General features: G+C 38.7%; 1 protein-coding gene across 1 annotated transcript in view; it reads left to right on the top strand.

The window, feature by feature from the left end:
* PIP5K1B (phosphatidylinositol-4-phosphate 5-kinase type 1 beta) overlaps positions 1 to 15,751 on the top strand; it is a 280,298-nt gene that overhangs the window by 97,598 nt on the left and 166,949 nt on the right. The window contains exons 2-3 of the mRNA XM_019730369.3: positions 1,487 to 1,571; positions 6,328 to 6,396. Coding sequence (XP_019585928.1) covers positions 6,328 to 6,396 — 69 coding nt within the window. The 5' untranslated portion in view covers positions 1,487 to 1,571. The remainder of the gene's footprint in view (positions 1 to 1,486; positions 1,572 to 6,327; positions 6,397 to 15,751) is intronic.

Here is a 15,751-nt window from a genome sequence, read left to right as displayed (position 1 = left end):
ATGTCTACGTGACAAGACAACATAAACAAAGCCAAAAAATTAACAGTAGCTTGTAATTCATATGACAGAGTTAGTGTTTAATATACTGGGACATCTTATTAGGTTGGTGCAAATGTAATTGTGGTTTAAAAGGTTAAAATAAATTTTTAAAAAAAGTTAAAAATAATTGCAAAAACCGCAATTACTTTTGCACCAACTTAATACAAAGTGATTATGAGAGAGAAAAGATAAATAGCACAGTATAAAAATATGCAAAGGGCATGAACTGGAAATGTCAATCACCAGTAGTAACCTGTGAAAAGGATAAGCCCCATAAGTGGTACGGGAATGAGAACTAAAACAATTGCGATGCCATGATCTTCCCATCAGGTTGGCAAACATTTTAAAGATGGTGAACATACAGTGCTGATAAGTATGTCAATAAGCAGCTGCTCTTCATGCACCATTGGACTGGTTGCTTTAACCTTTCTACGTAAAGGAATGTAACAGTGGTTACAGTGGTCCTTCAAATAATAATGTGCTTATCAAGTTTGGCCCAACTTCCAGGATTCTATTTTTTCCCACAGAAATGAAAGTACTAGAACTTTAAAGATGTTTGAATAAGGCTGTTTATTCCTGCTTTGGTTATGGTGGCCAAACCCGAAAATAGTCTGAATGTGCATCCACAAGGAAGTGATGGTATATGCATCTTGTGGAATATTTTACAGTTATTTAAAAATGAAATAGATATGGATATATATAGATTTGAAAAAATATCTGAAACATATTGGTAAGAGTAAGCAGAAATAAATTGTGTGTGTGTATGTGTGTGTGTATGTGTGTGTGTGTGTGTGTGTGTGTGTGTGTATGTGTAAACAATCATAGGGAAGATTTTGGAAGGACATGCAACCCATTGGTAACATTGGTTATCTTAGGGGAGAGATACGGGTGTGTCCTTATTCATTTTTACTTTATTTGTCTCTGTATTTTTAAAATTTGTTACCATGAACAAGTATCTCTTCTGCAAAGGAGGTTTGTTGAACTGTTATTGAAGGTTGTGTCATCTAAACAAAACTCATGAAAATCACAGTTGATTTACCACAGGGATAATGTTGAAAAATGTCCACATGTCATATGGGGACCCTTTTATGAAGATCCACAAGAGGAATTTCTTGTCCAGCCTTAATCCCTCGATACCTGGAGTTTATTTGAGCAATTGGTTTGCTTTTATCATATGGACATTGGGCATTTAGGTAACTGATGGTTTCTTTGTTTGCTGTGACCACTAGGAATATCAGAGTGAAACTGGAGACAGGGTCACATGGCTTTTATTCTATGTGTAGCCCATACTGCTCTCCCCACCTTTGTTTTCCCTTCACACACATTCCTTCCTTCATTTCAGTTTTAACTGATTGCATTGTATGTATCCCTATAGCCACCTCTGATCTTTTTGGGAGATAAAGTGGAAATATGAGTAAATAATGACCAGTGATTTCTATTTTAACAGGAACCTGGGAAGGAAAACAGTTTCAACAATGAATAGGCCACCCATCACGAGCAACTACAGATGACTTGCCAGTTCATTTACTAAGGTAAGGAAATATAATCTATATTTTTAATTACTTCCAACTGACTCATTATCGAGTCATTACCTCTTTTATTTTATACTTGTTTACAAATATTCTGAATCATATATCTAGTTCATGACCTGCAACTTTGATAACAAATGTAAAATAAATAACAAGCAAAAATAAACGGCATTTTGTAAATGTCAGTATGCCATAGCGGCAGAACCCGGATGTGGTCTCTGATATTAATTACTGTGTATGGTTAAATTTTTGACTAACATTAGTGTTTTCCTTATTTTTAAATGTAGCAGTGCTCACTGCAAAATACTTGGAGACTATGTCATGTATAAAATGAAAACCTTTAGCACTCATAATCCCATCATCCATAGATAATCACCAGTATTTCTATGAATTTCTTTTCTCCTTCCTTTTTTGTGTACATAGATATGTACATGATTCTAATGTTCTTTAAAACATTGTTTTCAATTCATACTTATTTTGGCTTCCATAGTTATAAGTGATGCACCTTAACTGATGTAGGAACATAGCAAGTCAAGGAACAAAGAGTAATTACCATTGTAACCATTTTTTTTCATATTTAATATCTTTTTTAATTAAATTTATTGAGGTGACAATGGTTAGTAAAATTACATAGGTTTCAAGTGTACAATTCTGTAATACATCATCTATAAATCACATTGTGTGATCCGTTCTCCTTTCATCACCATATATTTGATCCCCTTTACCTTCATCTACCATCCTCCCCACCCCGTTACCCTCAGGTAACCACTAAACTGTTGTCTGAGTTTTTGTTTATTTGTTTGTCTTGTTCCTTTGTTGCTTTCAGTTTTATACCCCACATATGAGTGAAGTCATATGGTTCTCAACTTTTTCTGTCTGATTTATTTCAGTTAGTCTAGTAATCTTAAGATCCATTCATGTTGTTGCAAATGGCAGTATTTCATCTTTTCTTATGGCCGAGTAATATTTCATTGTGTATATGTACCACATCTTCTTTATCCAATCACCTTTCGAAGGACACTTTAGTTGTTTCCATGTCTTGGCCACGGTAAATAAAGCTGCAGTGAACATCGGAGCACATATATCTTTACAGATAAATGTTTTCAGATTTTTGGTGTATACCCAGGAGAGGGATTGATGGGTCATATGGTAATTCTATTCTTAATTTTTTGAGGAACCTCCACATTGCCTTTGTAATAGCTGCATCAATCTATTCCCATCAACAGTGGATGAGGGTTCATTTTCTCCACAGCCTCTCCAATGCTTGTTATTGTCTTGCTGATGATAGCCATTCTGACAGGTGTGAGGTGATATCGCGTTCTGGTTTTGATTTGCATTTCTCTAACAGCTAGTGAAGTTGAGCATTTTTTCATTTCAATAGCCATTTGCAGTTTACCAGTACATGCCTAAGCCTCTCATTTTTCTCTCCTACACTGATGTCCTAGTTAATAGGTTCATGTGACCTTTGTTAAACATTACCCTACGGAAAAAAACCTTTGAGTCCATGTGGCATGTCACGACCTCCCTTTATTATTATTATCTATTTTGTGCTGCTTAAAGGGGATCATTTTTAAAACAAAACAAAACAGAAGTTTATCTACTTCTCTCCTCTTCGATGCACGAGAAGATGATGGCTCTGCCCAGAAATGTGCAGTTGGAGTGGTGAGAAGTGACTGGGTTCTGGATGTCTTCCCAAGGCTTTGCTGACACGTTGACTGGTGTAAAAAAAAGGAGGACTTCGAGATTTGGGGCCTGAGAAGCAAGAGGTTGGAGATGCCAGGGGAAAGTGCAAGTGAAGGAATTTGGTTTTAGATGATCTAAATTTGAAGTGTCTGTTAGATATGCAAGTGAAGATATCAAGAAGACAATTGGATGTGTAAGTCTGGGGTTCAAAGAGAGACCTAGATGGTATATAGAGATCCCCAAGGAAGTGAGTATGGATAGAGAAGAGAACCAAGGACTCAGTCCTGGACACTCCAACATTAAGAGGTTACAGAGAAAGAAAGAGGAACAAACTAAAGAGACTTAGAAGTGACCAAGGAGATGGGGAGAAATATTAAACCAAGAAAGCATGGTGCTCTAGAAGCAAAGTGAAGAACATTTAAAAAGCGAGTGATTGATGGTCTGTATCGATTTTCTGATAGGTCAAGCAAAATGGGGGCTTAGCGTTAACCATTGGATATGACAACATGGAGGTCACTGGTGATAAGGACATTCTTAGGGCAGTGTTGGAAGCAAAACCCTGATTGAAGTGCATTAAAGAGAGAATTTGAGAAAAGGAATCAGAGATTAAGAGCAGAGATGTTTTTCAAGGGGCTTTGCTGCAACGGGGAATAAGAAAGTAAGGGGGAAGTGGAATCAAGAGAGAGAGGTTTTTTTTATTTTTTAAGATGGAAGAAACAGAAGAATGTTGATGGAATGAAACAGAGTGAAAAATTGATGTGAAGAGAGAAATGGGAGAATTGCAGGAGGGATGTGCTTGAATAAGTGAGAGGGGACGGGATCTGCACAATTTAAATAAGCTTTTTATGTTTGGGAATTATTAACGTTTGTCACATTTATTGCCAATATTTTTCAGCTTGCTGCTTGCCTTTTAATTTATTCGTGATCTGTTTTGACATTAAGAAGCTGATGATTTTGAATAGTCAATTAATTTTTTCATTTGTGATTCTCCTATAACTTTTAAGCTTATAAAAATCTTTGCCTACTCGGGGATCAAATATCAAATAAATGCCTGCGTGTTCTTAAAAATGATTATGTAATTTGAGCTTTTAAGGGGTAAAAAGCTCAGAGTTTGCTTTTCACCCTGAGCCTGATATTGTAAAACCATTCAGATATCCTAATTCCACTAATATATCATTCCAAACTCACTAAACTATTACAAAAAGACTAGACAAATCAGTTATTCTCTAAACAAATTAAGCAGATATAGTGTGTGAAGCAGTAGTGTGTGAAACATCTGTCCTTGAAAATTTCATATTCTAATATGGACAGATTGAATGGATGCAAATGGAATTGAAACTTTATCTGTTGAGGGCTGTGATACATTGGTCTGGTGAGATTGGCTTGCCATGGTCCATTCTTTCATTTAGTTGGACGGTTTTTAGTCATATCAAGCTAATGACAATGTGAGTAAAATCAATCATTTAGTTCCAATGAAGAGAAGTGGCTGGTAAATTCTTAGGTTTAGCTCCCACTGTTTAGTAAAAGGACAAGATTTAAAATGTACTTCAAAGGCTTATGAGAAAGTCAGATTTACCCCTCTTTGGTGTATAGAATGCTCTTCATGCAATTTGAGATAAGGCCCTTAAATATCATGGTTCCCTGATTATGTACTTATCTTTGTTTACTACGTAAGTAACTGGTTTCAAAAATTCAGATGAATTAAAATTTAAATGCATAAACCTTATTATTAAAAAGAGAGAGAAATACATGTTTAAATAGCTGATAACCCCCAATGGAAAAAAAATATTTTATGTAAAAGCATTGGAAGAAATCACAAAGGTAGTCAATAGTTTTGAGTATGAAAAATGTAAAACTTCTCTATGTCATAATTATAAAATAAATTAAAAGACAGGAGCATGGAAAATATTAATAATGTGCTTGGAAACAGATTAATAATCTTAATATGTAAAAATCAATAAGGAAACCACAATTCTCAATAACCATAATAAGTAAAAATCAATAACTAAAACAGTAAGACCCCACTGGATAAATGGATAAAACAATAGAAAACTCAAAAGAAGAAATGCAAAGAGCTAAAAAGATATACAAACAATGTTAACATTCACTAATAATTTTCAAGATGCAAATTAAAATTAAGAGATACTTTCTTATACCTGTAGAAAAGATAATTAAGTAGAAAAAGATAATTAAAATGACAGCCATTGCTAAGTGCTTCATGAAACCAGCTCCCACTCACTGCTGACTATGTAAATGGATATATTCTTCTTTGGAAGAAATTCAGCAGTATGTAATAAGTGCTTTCAATTTTTTAGTGGCCTACTATTTATAGGAATCTCGTCCAAGAAAACACTGAAGTTGAGCAAAGATAGAAGCATAAAATAATTTGTAGAAGCAAAACCCTTGGACTACCTCAACTATCCGTCAATATTAGCATTATTAACTATAGTATTAACACACACAATTTTGTTTACACAGTGGTATCTTGAAACTAGAAAAAATTTTTATTCTTACAGTGACATTTTTATAACCATATAGGAAAACGCTTACTACATAAATGGTCAGGGAAAATGCTAGGTAACATGGTATGATATTTTTAGTATGAAAGTGCATAGAATAAAAGGTGGAAACAAATATGCCAAACTGAATGGTGGAATTGCCCAAGGGTAATAGAACTGAGTACTTTTTTTTTTCTGATTAATATTTTTTGGTACTTTCCAGATAGCTTTATAGGAAGTATCTATAACCAGAAGAAAAGGGTTTTTTATAAAGACTTTGTAGAAAGAAATTGATATACATGATATAGGCTTGGACTTCCATAGCCTCTTTCTTGTAGAATATGGAGTAAAGTATACTACCAAAATGATTTAGAAGTAAAGATTTATTTTGGAAAGATTGGGAACACTGATTTTTTCTTTTTTAAGTATTCTGAGAAATCTCTTCCTTTCTTGGAGATAATAGCAATAATAGCAAAAATGTAATTAATCAAAACAGATCCTCTAGTTAACAATATTGTTAGCATACTGTATTTCAGAGTAGTGTTGTCAACTCAAAAAGGTACATTTTTCTCTTGTAGATGTCGTCTGCTGCTGAAAATGGAGATGCAGCACCTGGAAAACAAAACGAAGAAAAAACCTATAAAAAGGTGAGTATTTTATTTTCTTCAACTCAGAAAGAGGAGTGCTTTTATTGCTTAGACTGTTAATATTGCTTGTTATAAACCCCTTTTTCCTCCAAAGCAGATATGCATAAGTACTGTCTTAGTTTCCTATTGTTGCTGTAACAAATTACCACAAACTGAGTGGCTTACACAACACTAATGTATCATCTTACATTCTGTATGCAGGTCAGAAGTCTAACATGGGTCTCACTGGGCCAAGATCCAAGTGTCAGCAGGGCTGTGTTCCTTTTTGGAGATTCTAGAGGAGAGTCCATTTTCTTGTCTTTTCCACTTTTTCCAGGCTACCTGTGTTCCCTGTATCATAATTCCCTTCCAACTTCAAAGCCCATGAAAGCTGGCCTTCCACAAGCTATATCACCCTGATACTTTAAAAGGACCCTTGTGAGTATATTGAGCCCTCCTGGATTAGCCAGGATAATCCCATTATTTTAAAGTTTGCTGTTATTGACCTTAATTTCCTCTGCAACCATAACTCCTCTTTGCCATATAACAACATAGTCCCAAGTCCCAAGGATTAGGACGTGGACAGCTTTGGCAGGCCATTTTTCTGCCTACCAGATACTGTGATATAGAATATTAACAGAAGGTAGCTATTTGAAAACCTTCTCATTTAAAAAAAGAAGGCCCTTATGGATGGATGAGCAGTTCTGTGCTCTGTATGTGAATCCTTTAATTGACTCACTCCTTTCCACCAAAATTTTTAAATACTTTCTGCCTTTGATTTAAAAAAATTTTTTTCTGAGATGAAATTCTGCCTCACTCCCTTCTAAGCCTCTCAGATTCTGTGTCTTCAGCCCATTTCACAAAAATCTCTTTCCAGTCTTCCCAGTGTATCGTCCCACTCTTTGACAAATTCTTGGCTTCTAGCAACCGAGCTAACATTCAGAAACATTACTGGGTCATATATGTGCCCAAGTACCACGACTCCTGATTTTAAATTGGCTAAACATTTTAGATTTTAAGAGTCTTCGCCTTCCTTTTCTCTTGGGAATAGGAGATTTGGGTATTGGAGATTTATTATCTCTTGACTTTTCCTTTAGCCTTTTACTCTTTAATGGATAGCTAGCAAGAAGCTCTGTCGTGAAGTACGTGAGCCATCTGGTCTGTCCACAGATATTCAGGTCATGGAACTAATTTGTTTTTTTGTTCCATTTTCATGTGGGAAGATATGCCCTTTTTCCTGGTGCCTCTTTTCTTCTGACTTTTCTACTCAGTCAAACCTAGCAATATAAACAGAGAGGTTACCATCCAAAGTGATGATGCGGTTGGGAAGAATAGGGTGAAGATTCAAGTGCTCAGAAGTCATATGACGGGACGTAAAGTTTGTGCATCTGGCCAAAGGCAACTATAGACTTTATTTTTAGACACAGGTGGAAAAACCAAATCCTATCTCATTTACTTAAGACCCCTTGTAAATTCAGTCAAACATGAGAACAACATAGAGATGGTCTAACTGTCAGCCTGTCATTACTTCAGATCAGTTTCTGGGAGTTTCCTCAATCAGTATCAAATGCGGTACGATTCTTGACTGAATTCTGGCCTACGGCAGCTTCTCAGTGATGCAAAAGTAGTAGAATATGACCGTGACGTGTTAGAGTTTGCTAAGTGTGCCCTGCCCAATCATTTAGTAAAGAAAGTTTTTCACAATATTATAGCGATCATTCTATGATTAATGTCTCTAACACAATATTTGATTCAGCAATGCTGGGAAGGTTACAAACACTAAAACTCAGATTCTGAGAGAGCACAATTCCAACAAGTAAGAGAAGATGCAGGAAACTTAAGAGGACAAAAAAAGAAAAAAACACCAAAAATTTTTTAAATATGTGATGGCATGTGGATCTTTTTGATGATCTCTGATTTAAAAAGGAACATAAGCAATGGAGGAGGAGGTATGTGGTCTCTGTGTAAGAAAAGCACCAAAAAGAGAACACGATGCCTAGATTTCAGTCCTCAGTAAACACTGTGTTGATATGCACAGCAAGAAGGGACCACTTAGAGAAAGGATCGCTTTACTAGCAGTTAAAAGCCCAGCTGAGCTGTTCCATTTAATTCTCCTCAATTATGCAAAAAGATCCTCAAACTGGTGGTGTTCATGTTGCAGTTAGAAGACGTGATAATAAGAGTTACATTAGCTATTGCAAATATGGTTGTCCCTGGGCCCAGACGAACCCTTTCCTAAACGAAAGAACTTGAAGCTAGAATAGGGAAACCACTGAGTATCACTTTTGAAAAATTGGAAGAAGGGAAACGTTGTCAAAAGGCAGGAGATCAGCAAATATTGTCTCTATTTTCAAAAATGGGGAAAAGGTACGTTTTGGAAACCAGATGTGAGACTGTTCCTTGGCGTAATTTGACATTGGGTTAGTAAACTATGGTTTATGTGCCTTTAGAGAACAAACACATCTTTTACAAAACTGCAGAGCTTCATAAAGATATAGTTTGTTAAATGAACCACATTTTATGTTAAATTAGTTGCAGACAAGGAGAATGCTCAAGTTGTATGACTATGGATCTAAAAGCACCTGGAAGATTCTTGTGGCACCCTCTCAGACAAGACGTGTGGATTAAATATTATGATTAGTGTATTGGTACCTGGTTGAACCAATGTTCCCAAAGAATGGTAGTCTTGCTCCCCAGTCACTTCGTCTCTACCAGCATGATGCATGAGTTGATCCTATAGTTTAACATTGTTTACCCATGACCTTAATGAAAGCATAAAAACTGAGCTTTTCAAATACACAAATGACAAAAATCGGGGAATGATAACTGAGAGACTAGATGAGTGTCATTTAGGCCATGAGCCACTTCGTTAACTATTGTCCCTTTTACAGATACTATCTGTATTGTCCCTTTTACAGATACCTTTCAGTTAAATTTTTTTCCCCCAGTCCTGAAACCCTGACCATGGGGTATGCACCTTTTTAATAAGGAGTCTTGATGACCCGTTGGGGTTTTGCCTGTGACTGAAGCCAATCTGTTGGCCCCAGGTTAAGAACCCCCTGATCTGCTATGCTAGGCGTGGAGGAGGATTTCAAAGGAGTTTATAAGGAGCTTAGTGTCCAGTGGGGAAGGGAGGACATGAAAACAGTTTCAGAACACAACAGTCTGTTATAAAGTGTTCAAAAAAGAAGAAATCAGTGTGGGTTCGAGTAAATGAGCTGGCTTCGGCTTTCTGTCTCAAGCCCCAGATTTATTGGGCAGCTGCCAGCCACTCACAGAATCGTAAGTGCTATGGTTTCCATGTGTTTTTAGGGAACTCAGTGTTCACGGAACAATGTTATGTGCTCTGAGTCTCAATTGTTTCACATGATTATTTGGGCTGATTGCTTCTTGTTCTTCCAGTTGACCATTTCCCTAATTTATTGTCAGCTCATGACAAGCCCAGGAAGAATACCTAAAGTCTGTTGGTGAGGTTGTGTCTTCAAGCTAATGGCTAAAATAAGACTTTTGATTATAACTGCTTAAAACAAACATGTTGCCCCATTAAGATAGGCACTAAGGGCTGCCTGGCTGTGTTTACAGAGTGTAGTATTTCCGTTCTCAGTTCATTTATTGAGTGTCTTCCATAAGAGCTGTAAATGAAAAAGCCTACAGGAGCCAGGCAGGTAACAAGGGAATGAAATAACCATGGGGGAAAGTGATAAACAGGAAAATACATGCCTTCTGTAAAGGGGGCAGGTAGCACTCAGCTCCAGCTAAGAGAGCTTTGCAGAGTGCTCACTCAGGGTTGCCAGATATACTGGTTTTTCAAGAAACAAAAAATGTGAATTCTGATGTGAACTCTTCCAATTTTGAAAGGTTGGCAACTGATTCGAAAAATTTCAGAAACACGCTCTGGAGTAAACAAGCCAGTATCAATCACCTCTGGCCCTCATGCAGGGGGCTATTTGCAACCTCTGCACTGTTTGGGCCAAGATATGAAATAAGAGAAGAAACACATGTAAGATCCGTTCCTTGCTTCCTATAACCACGGAACTTATTTAAGAGAAAAAATATGGGCCCACGTGAAAAAATTAATAATGACTCAAATTGGTATTAAGTGCCAAGACAGGTGACATTTCATTTAATCCTCTAGCAAGCCCTGACAAGCCCAAATCTCATTACAATCTTGGGGGGAAAGTCCTTTTCTTGGACTCGTTCGTTAGCAAAGCATTTTCCTGGGATAAAAATTTCCTAGATGTCTCATTGCTTTTTGGAATGGCAGAAAATCTCACTCCTTAGGTGACTGTGTTGATTCACCCACTCATTTGTCTCAGTGACGGGCAATGTGCTGAGCAGAGGCACAGAATCATGGATGAACATGATTTGTTGCCGGGACAGGAGAGACTGGCCTAAACGCAACTAAATGCGGTGCTCGGGGTACCTACCAGGCGATTTGGGAAGTATGGGCTGCCTCTAAGTGACAGCTAGTCTTGGGTGCTGGTTTGAGGAGTTTGGACTTTGTGTTCTGTCCTGTCTATCAGAACTTTCTGCCACGATGGAAATGTTCTGTAATCTGCAATAATACAGTAGCCACAAGCTGCAAGTGGCTATTGAGTATTCAGAATGTGGTCAGTGCGTCTGAGAAATGAATATTTAATTTTAATTTCAGTTGAATTTAAACAAGCACATGTGGCTAGTGGCTCCCGTGTTGGACAGCATGGTTCTAGGCAGTCAGGTACTATGACATTGGTTTGTAGATTAGTGATGTGATTAAATGACAGCACAAATCACAATGTAGGATGAGCTGAAAGTTTCCAATCAGAGTAACTACTACCAGAAATTTTCTGTCATTGATGGAACTAGAGAAGTTTGATATATATACATTATATATTATATATATAACATATAATATATAATATATATTATTTATTTATTTATTTATTTATTTATTTATTTATTAACAAGGTGGTAAAGTTAGAAGGAAGCAGAAGGCAGGACATCAGTTCACTTTAAGAATGGTTTAAACTCAGGTAAAATACCACTGCCAGAGTTTTCTCTATTTTATATGTGAAGAAATTGCCTACCCTACCCCCATCCTTCCAAAACAAATAGATGTCAGTCTGGTTCAATGATTTAACCCAGGTCACCCAGTGAAGACAGACATTAAGAGGACATTGTCAGGGAGATGCTGAAGATCTCCCACCGTGTGACGTCCTAAGTTTGTCCATCAGAGTTGATCAGTGTTTCCCAACCACCTGGACATGGACTGGCGTGGGACATTTTTGCAACCACCGTTAGATTTTCTTTCTGCCTCACGTCTCCACTCAGAAGTTGTCATTTCAGGCCTCCCGCCCCTCCCTGTCCTTCCATCCTGGCCCTGCCCACAGTAGCCCCCCACTGGGAGATTCAGGTTTTGATGACTACTGCAGGCTGCCTGGGGTGTGGAGGTTGCCCGCCTTTGGCACCAACACCCCAACTTCGGGTGCGTCATGAACCTCTTGAACTGCTTTCCACCCTGACAGGCAACCTGATGACAGCGCTTAGAATGCTGTAGTAGGAAACTGGCCAGACTAGGACACAAACAGGGTCATCGACCCAAGTTCCCCAGTTTTTCCATTTTGCTTTATTTTATCTTTTAAGACCTTGGCTGTCATTTCTCATTCCAGGGTCTCAGCCAGTTTCCCTCTCAGTCGAGGCAGGCAGCAATGAGGTGGCAGGGAATAACGCCTGCCGTTTACCCCATTACAAGGAAAGACGTCTTTCATGATTTTTTAAACCTGAGTGAGGTAATGACTCAGAGGAGGAAGCATTTATTTAAATACAAACTATTCTATAAAATATTCTGGGAAAGTACATAGGCAACTGGTAACATTGGCTGCCTCTGGGGAGAAGTGGGTGGTGGGAATCTTGCATTGGGGGAAACTTTTCTGTATATACCGTTTATGCATATTTAAGTTAGAACCATGCAAATGGTTTACGTATTCCAAAATGGAATGAATAACATTTTAAGATAGGGGACAAGATGGCTGGCGCATGTCCCATGCCCTGACCTCTCTTCCTTTCCTTTAGACTCTAGAAAGCAACCACTGGTCTAAAACAAGACACTTGCTTCCTGCCCTGGTGGAACTACACGCTATAGCTTCACAGAGATACCCTTGTCTGGGTGTTGAGTGTCCATATCATAAGTAGCATCCGCACTGGTCCCTAGGAAGAGTGATCCTTTGGCATTCCGAGTGTTATTTCTGATTCTCCTCAATCTGAAACACCCTAACCCAGTGGTTCTCCACCAGCACCACTTTTGTCCCCCAGGGAACGTTTGGCAATGTCTGGAGACATTTTTGGTTGTCACAGTTGGGGCCTGGTGCTTTTGGCATTTAGGATGTAGACGCCACCGATGCTGTATCCTATAGTGCGCAGAACAGATCACGCAAGAAAGAGTTACGGAAATGCTGATAGTGGCAAAACTGAAAAACCTTGCCCAAACCAAACTACCCTTTTAAGTGAAGGGTGGGCGTGAGTCCAGCTCTTGTAACTATTAGTTATATAACCTTGTGCATTTTCCCTAATTGATCTGAATCTTAATTTTTCTCATTGAGGAAATGTAATTAATACCTACCCTGACCGGCTTGTAGTGTTATGAGGATCAAACGATTTAGCACATGTGAACACATCCTGGGAAAGGTGGAATACCAGTGAGTGAAGTCACTGTCTGCATTAGCAAAAGCAAGGTTCCCTCAGCGTTAGATCTGTAATCAGATTAGTTCTGTTAGAACAGAGCGCAGCAGCCAGTGTGACGGCCACCCCCAGGACGGGGCTCCTGGGGGGAGAAGTCACTTAACATCCTGGTGTTGGTTCCGGTCTGGCCTGGGTATGGGAGTGTAGACAGTGAGTGCTGGAACAGGACACGGTCCTTCCGAAGAGCAGTGGCTTTGGAAATAAGAGTGAAAACTGCACATCTAATAGTGAACGACCATTGTGTTTTTAAGATTAAGCAGCAAAGTGGTGAGCTGTAGCATTCAGAAAAGGGGAATTTTTAAACACTCCCATTAGACTTAAAAATATGTATAATCATATACTATTATCAGCCGCCCTTCTGTTACTATTACCATCCAGCCTTCTGTGCACATCTTCCCTCCAAACCCCCAGCGTCTGTATCCATCACCTGTGCTTCTGTCTTCTTCCTCGCAAGGTTCTAAAGCAAGTGATTTCAAATCTGCATTTGTGGCTTTTCAACAAGATGTCGCAGGTAATTAAGCAAAAAGTAATGGGCGACTTCACATAGGAGAAGAAGCCGACCCTCCTATCAGGGTGTTCCCCGGAGTCCTTGATTTCTAACGTGACCTCTTTTAGCATTCACTTTGGAGGGGGCATCAGTATGTTTACCCCCGCCCCCCCGGATTAGCTACACTTCTACATTCTGATTAATATGGACTGTCTGCCTTTTAGTCCCGTATTCCAATAAATATCTCATTTGTGTCCCCAAAACACTCACTCTAGGAAAAAAAATTCTGTACCCCAAACTTGCTGTGCAGCTTCTTTCAGGGGCAACAACAGCCAGGGCGTTGCTGAGTTTGGTGTTAACAGCTGGCTGGCAGGTTGGCGTTTTCAGTGTTTCTGCAGCCATTTGCGCCATCTGAGCTGGAGTTCCTGCTCTCAGGGTGAAATGTTGCTTTTGTTTCAAATGCAAAGGCTTAATATACACAAGCAATCTACACGTCTCCCTGTGTAGCTGGGGTTCTGATGTGGCCAGCAGGCTCTTTGTCCCAAGGCCCTTGGCTTGGCCATTTTAATCACTGCCAGCCCCCTTCCCTTGCCTGGATACTTAATCGATAGTTTTAAAGGTAGCTTTTAAGCAGTTGCTTAAACACATAGAAATTTAAAGTTCTGGAATTGTTTATTCTGGATTTTGAAAAAGACCAGCAATGTAAGTTAGGTTCTAGTCTTATATCTATTTAACAAACGCTAACCACTAATAGGACATCAACCAGGTGCTTATTCAGAATTTGTGCTATTTATGGAGTTAGAATCATTGGCTGCTGGAAGAATCTTATTTGTCAAATTACATTGAGTTTATTCTAATCAGAAGCCTATCAATTCAGCAAATTAAAACATAATTATTACCAATCAGAAGCAATTTTGAAAGTTATATTTTTAAAAAAAGAGCTAACATCTAGTATTAAGTGCTTTGCATATACCAGTCACTATTCTAAACACTTTAGAATTAATAACTCATTTAATCTCACAATCCTATGAGGTAGTACTAGTATTCCCATTTTACAGATGAGAAAACTGAGGTACAGAGAGAGAGAGAGTAAGTAACCTGCTCCAGGGTACACAGTAAGTGGCAGAATGAGGCTGGGATTTTAACCTTGACTGCGTCTCTCTGGGGTCTGTCGCACCCTAACCACTGTAGTGTTGTCTGAACGCTGTGATGCCCGTGTTATTAAAGTGGAAAATTCTCAGTTATTTGCTAGTCTAGTAGGGGCCAGTGACACAGATAAACCCAGCCATTTTTGAGTGGGGGAATAAATGAATAGAATTCAACAAATTTAAAACATGTTTTCCCCAGTTCAGTGGGTCAAAGCCAACGTTCCTCATCCTAAGTGTGTCTCCCCTATGAGTACAGAATCTGAACTATACTTTTCTCTAGAAAGTACATAGTAATTTCAAAATGAAAAACAAATCAACCCCTTGCACACTGTGAGAAACACTGGGAACAAAATGATAAGCAAAGTGTTAATTTCAGAAATTACTCTTGTGCAGAGAACTCAAGTTTGACAGCAAGGGGTGAAATCCACGTGGAGGGGGTAACATATTTTGAACTGTGACATTAGGAAAAGAGCATGTTTTCAAGCCCAACTGTTCTGTAGACTGTCACAGAAGGAGCAATAACTCACTAATAATCTGCCCAGTAGTACAAAGGGCCTGATAAAGCACAGGTAAGAGGCTGAATGTTCTGGAAGTTCTGTTCCCCAATGGGAATTGAGCTCCCCCAGACAGGACACCTGTACTTTCTGCCAGTTCTGGTCACTGTCTGTGCATGATGTGTCTGGGACTTTTATTATCCTACAAAAGGAAGAGGAGGCAGGAATTCTATCCACAGGAATTGGTGAGGACAGATGGAGAAGGGAGGCCCCAGGACTAGGGAACATCCATATTTTGCTATTACTTCCAAAGACCCTCCTCCGGAGAGATTTTTCTATAATAAACAAAGCTGGCCAAGTCATTCCCTTATCATCTTCCACTGGCCTCTGTTACCTACAGAGAAAAATCTATGCTCTGAAGCACAGCGTCTGCGTCGTTTATAGTCCTTTCCCGGTGGCCATGTCTTGACCCTTCTCCTCTTCCATACACGCCCAGCTCCAGCCACACTGGCTGTGTCCATCTCCATTGC

The sequence above is a fragment of the Rhinolophus sinicus genome, chromosome 16 (genome assembly GCF_057876585.1).
Source record: "Rhinolophus sinicus isolate RSI-liver-muscle chromosome 16, RSI-T2T, whole genome shotgun sequence".
Classification (NCBI taxonomy): Eukaryota; Metazoa; Chordata; class Mammalia; order Chiroptera; family Rhinolophidae; genus Rhinolophus; species Rhinolophus sinicus.
This window is presented reverse-complemented; position numbering and strand designations above follow the sequence as displayed.